This window comes from Tarenaya hassleriana, unplaced genomic scaffold (assembly GCF_000463585.1).
Source record: "Tarenaya hassleriana unplaced genomic scaffold, ASM46358v1 Cleome3, whole genome shotgun sequence".
NCBI lineage: Eukaryota > Viridiplantae > Streptophyta > Magnoliopsida > Brassicales > Cleomaceae > Tarenaya > Tarenaya hassleriana.
The window spans coordinates 4,322,823-4,327,396 of NW_010966177.1; the positions used below are offsets into that span (position 1 = coordinate 4,322,823).

Sequence of the window (4,574 nt, forward strand, 5' to 3'; positions counted from 1 at the left end):
CAATCTTCTTCTCGTTTCCTCGTCAATTTCGTTCTTCTCCTGGTATTTCCATGCTTCTGACGTATCTAAAACCATTCTTTCTGGTTTCGAGATTCCCGGAAAATCTGATTGTTATTTGCGTTCAAGGTGCAACCATGTGACGAACTCGACATCGCCTCCAAAATCCTCGCCGTCTCTGATTTCATACCGAAAGTAAGGTCACATGATTTCTGTTCCTCTTCTTCTGGTTGATTTCGCAATATTGACTCGAACATGCAATTATTTTGTTTGTTTACTCAGATCTCGTCACCATTCCTCGAGGAAATCTCGAGCTTGCTTCAGCGAGAAACTGGAGCTGATCCAGTCAACAAAAATTCAGGTTGTATTCTGCATCAAAATCGCTTCTTTTCCCTCCGACTTTTCGTATTTGTTCTTATAGTCATTGCATTTGTCTTGTCCGAAATGCATGTGTAGTTCGATGATAACGCTGATGGCCAAAGTACGTTAACTGAGACTTTTGTGTTTTCTGGTGACTTGTGTAAGAATGTTCCCTTTCGTTAGTGTCCGGAAAGAGTTATGTGGAGGGGAGTTGTGTCATGGACAAGGTCGATCATGGGCCATTGCGGAAACATAAAAAGGGCGTGGCGGCGATGGTTGGGCTAGATGCAATTCAAAGAGCAAACTCAACGCTAGAGGACTTTGTGAGTCCTCAGATGTTTCATAATTCGATAATATTGTTATTATTCTCTTCTTGAATGTCAATGATTGGAGCCCAATATTAGTTCATATAATATATAAACAATAATAATGAAACTGAATTTATAATCTACATTGTTGGCAGTGCAAGTTTTCTCTTATGATCAGTATGCAGAATTATATGTTTGGTTCAGAATTTGCCTTCTAACTTCAACAACCTTATTGACAGTGCAGGTCTTATTTTATGTTTCATGGGTTAGACATTAACAAGCCGCAGTCGATATTTAGATATTTACCTGTGCTTTCATTCACAGAGAGTTACATATACCAGGTGATGGCCTTGCTACAATCATGTATTTTCTTGTTCATTCGTCCTTATAGGATGTAAGTTGCACAATGTTTATTGGATATGTTAGTATGCTGTTTTTTTCCCTTTTAATCTTTCATCATTCCTTCTTAGAAATCATATATTTGTTGCTGCAGATGGATGCTCTGAACGAGAAGATAGTGCGTTCATCAATCTGTGGATCTGAAGTCGCTGTAAGAGATTAGCATCACCACCGTATAGGATTCTGTGAAATTTCAGTCTAATAACAGAGTGGTCTGAGATGCAAAGCTTATGATGTGAGATGCAGGAAACAAATCATGGATGGAGTTCGGAATTGGAGACTCTGTTTGGAACTGATCCATTTAAGCCACTTGCTGGTCAGCTTGAAAGTAATGGCCTTTTAACAGAAAGGTACTTGCTTGCTATTAATTTCTGTTTCATTTTATCGGAGCAAGATTAAAAAAATGGATGCCCTTATTATTGTTAGTTGTTTGATGTACTAGGATACGGGAAGAATTTAGGTCGGGAGAAGAGTACTGGGCGTTAGAAAGAAAGCTTTGCCATGCACTTGCGAACAAACACAAGGTAACTCTGGTTTTGCATAATTCCGGTGTAACAGTTACTTACTGTTTTTTGTTATACAATATGGTTACATTTTCCTTGTCTTTTAAAGATCTTTATTGAAGATGTGATGAGGGCAATTCATTTGAAGTCCTTTGATTACCGGGTCTTGAATCTTTTACTATACGAGCTGAGAGGAGAACAGGTGCATCCATCTGCATTGTTCTTTTTCACCAACAGTCGTCTAAAAAAACACGTATCTAATCCTACCGGGGATTCTGTGTTTTTTTTTTCTTTTAACTTTGGACAAGGTGAATGAACTGCATATGGAATTCTTGTCCATTTCGGAGTTCCTTGTTGAAGTGTCTGATGATCTGTAGGTGTCTCCTTTCCCCACATTCATCTATGCTTATCCACATTTAAGCTAAACAAGCACAAAATTGAATCTTCTTAAACTCTAATTTGTCACAATAATGCATTTGCAGGTTCGACTATGAGGTAAAAAAACCTCTTAACACTGCCAGAGGGTCCCGTCTCTCTGCTTCTGAAAATCTCGTAGGTTTTCATATTTGGTCAAAGCAATATGAGTTTGTTAAGGTTCAGAATCTCAATCAGCTCCTTAGAGAAACTCCAGCAGCTTTATTGAACACCCAAACCAGGTACAACTAGGATAGCTTTGATTAGAGAGAGGCCCCTACTCTCTTTCCCACCCAATTCTCAACCAGAAAATACCTAATCCCTTTCCACCTCCTCCTTTCTTTATACAATTCCCTCTCCTAACAGAATCCTCTAACAACTACCAATCATAACGAAACAACTAACAAAAACAACCAAACAAATGTCAACACCTATATGCTATCTACACAAACAAACAAACACCACAATAGCTGCGTATCTTTACCCCTAATCACTCTATAGTACTTATCAGAGTTTCGGTTGCAGGATGATGTGATCGAGAACAATTTCAATATACTCCGCATGTTTGTCAGAATTTTCGGACCGAGGAATGCCGCAGCTGAACTGGTAAGTACTCTCACTGTTCCTTCGTGTCTGACCACTTAAAAATAATGTGGTGGATGGTCTCTGAGAGTTAAAAATTGTGCAAGGCAAGGTACATATCAGAGGCTGAAGAGAAGTATGAACATGTTATGGGAACCTTAGATCAAAGCTTGTCATTTAATTACCAAAGAAGATGCCAAGAAGCTACAAGAGAAGGTAACAGGGAATGGAGTATCCTCTCAAAGTTTGTGTCCTGTCCTGATTTCACATGTGAACTTTTTTTTTTCCTGGGCTAACTGTCAGAGAGTGTAGGCGGGGAAATATCTGGGCATTCACTGGGAACATGGAACATACCGGCTGTTATTTCAGACGAGGAATCCTACCGGTCTCTATCATCAACTGGTACGTCAAAACAACATTGGCTGTGTCACAAATCCAACCACATCAAATATTTATATATACACAAAAATTTATGACACTATTAACACAGATTTCTGTTTTTCTCTGTCAGGTAGACAAGAAAACAAAGGATGATGCAGAGCATCATAATAGACATTCAATGATAAACCCCATGAGAGAAAAGTTTGACGAGGTTTCAAACGGGAGTATACTCTACATTCAACATTTAAAAAAAATCATCCAACAAAATGAATCCAATAGTCAATTATGGTAAATTTTCTACCTGCACTGCCCCTCCTCCCCTCACAAAGCCCTCCTTTATGCCGCGTAATTTATTCCATCAGAGATTAATCCAGTCTCTCCTATGCTTTGAGAGAGTGTGTGTGTGTGTGTGTATCATTAACAAGCGCATCCACCTCGTTGTTGCTCGGCCTGAGAAGAATTGGTCGATGGCTTCAAGTTAACATCCACCATGTCTTCCTGTTTTGTCGAGGAAAGTGTCTCCATCCCTGGCAGGGCTGCTGCTATCTTGCGAAACAGCGGCTAGCGTAACGGACAACATTCAAAGTCATGTATGGATCAGTTGACATATCATCTAAAGACAAGACAAGTGATGGTCTTTTCTTCTCACCTTGATGTTGAATCCTGCTTTGGCACTTGTCTCTATGAACATTACTCCGAACTCTCGAGCTTTGTTGTCCCCCTCCTCTATTGAGACTTGCCTGTTTCACATCAACCAGTGCACACATTTTTTTGGGACCAGCAGAGATAGAAAGACAACTAAAACGGCATGTCCAGGGCTTCTGTTGGTGTTTCGAGGTTAAAAAAAGAAGAATGTTTTAAGGAGTTTCAAGCCAAAAGGTCCCATCTTTTGTATGCCCAAGAGCTCGCTCATCCCGTAAGTTCATCCATGGTTTTGCAGATTTCGGGTGGAGAGTCGACCAAGAAATTTGGTATCGGCAGATTGATCTTTTACCTTTTGTCCACGAGATCGGTTTTGTTACCCACGAGAACAATGATAACATCACCGCCTCTCTCTGTACGGACTTCCTCGATCCACTTCGAGGTGTTCAAAAACGATTGCCTATCTGCATTGTTGAGAAAAAAAGATGGAGCCTTTTCACGAAACTTCCCATAATATAATCTAAAACCCTATACCTCATCTGCAGTAGTGATTCACTAAGAATGAACTAGTGTGGCAAAGATTTGATAATCCAGCGCCGACAGACAAAAGAAACCGTGTGTTCGGAAAGTTTAATAAAAACATGAGAGAGAGAGGTCTTACTTGCCACATCGTAGACAATTACAGCAACGGAAGAATCTCTGATGTAGCTTGGTATTAGACTCCGAAATCTCTCCTGCCCAGCTGTGTCCCTGCGTCGTTACAAATTTATCTTCACTGACCACACTCACATGCACACGGAGAAACACTAAAGATAATCTCACAAGACTTCTCTACGTATTTCTAATGACAATGAACAAACCATACAAAAACTCGTGGTAGCATATAGGATCAGCACCGAGAATTTCCATTGACTGAACTGTATTCAAAGAACAGGGAACTGAAAACTCTCAGCCATCGCAGAATGGATTGGAGGGGGGGGGGGGGGGG

At 40.2% G+C, this 4,574-nt stretch overlaps 2 protein-coding genes across 8 annotated transcripts in view; one reads left to right on the plus strand and one right to left on the minus strand.

Annotated features, from left to right (window-relative positions):
* Positions 1-3,673, plus strand: part of LOC104819298 — a 4,001-nt gene extending 328 nt beyond the window's left edge. The window contains exons 1-16 of one of the 7 annotated variants that reach the window (XR_772776.2): positions 1-42; positions 127-192; positions 280-358; positions 523-680; positions 905-1,006; positions 1,159-1,215; positions 1,311-1,414; positions 1,507-1,588; positions 1,677-1,769; positions 1,876-1,940; positions 2,050-2,119; positions 2,507-2,587; positions 2,671-2,779; positions 2,867-2,965; positions 3,075-3,232; positions 3,461-3,673. The exon at positions 1-42 is cut by the window's left edge and continues 325 nt beyond it. Coding sequence is in view for 6 of the 7 variants with exons in the window: in XM_010549306.2 (XP_010547608.1) it covers positions 1-42; positions 127-192; positions 280-358; positions 523-680; positions 905-1,006; positions 1,159-1,215; positions 1,311-1,414; positions 1,507-1,588; positions 1,677-1,769; positions 1,876-1,940; positions 2,050-2,119; positions 2,507-2,587; positions 2,671-2,779; positions 2,867-2,965; positions 3,075-3,097 (1,230 nt within the window). In the remaining variant the exon portion in view is untranslated. Of the gene's footprint in view, positions 43-126; positions 193-279; positions 359-522; positions 681-904; positions 1,007-1,158; positions 1,216-1,310; positions 1,415-1,506; positions 1,589-1,676; positions 1,770-1,875; positions 1,941-2,049; positions 2,120-2,506; positions 2,588-2,670; positions 2,780-2,866; positions 2,966-3,074; positions 3,253-3,460 lie in introns of those variants that run through there. The other 6 variants (XM_010549308.2, XM_010549306.2, XM_010549309.2 and 3 more) reach the window with 6 other exon arrangements.
* Positions 3,344-4,574, minus strand: part of LOC104819297 (ras-related protein RABH1e) — a 2,524-nt gene continuing 1,293 nt past the window's right edge. The window contains exons 3-6 of the mRNA XM_010549305.2: positions 4,248-4,336; positions 3,939-4,050; positions 3,594-3,684; positions 3,344-3,505 (exon numbers count right to left, since the gene is read on the minus strand). Of these exons, the coding sequence (XP_010547607.1) occupies positions 3,362-3,505; positions 3,594-3,684; positions 3,939-4,050; positions 4,248-4,336 (436 nt within the window). The 3' untranslated portion in view covers positions 3,344-3,361. The remainder of the gene's footprint in view (positions 3,506-3,593; positions 3,685-3,938; positions 4,051-4,247; positions 4,337-4,574) is intronic.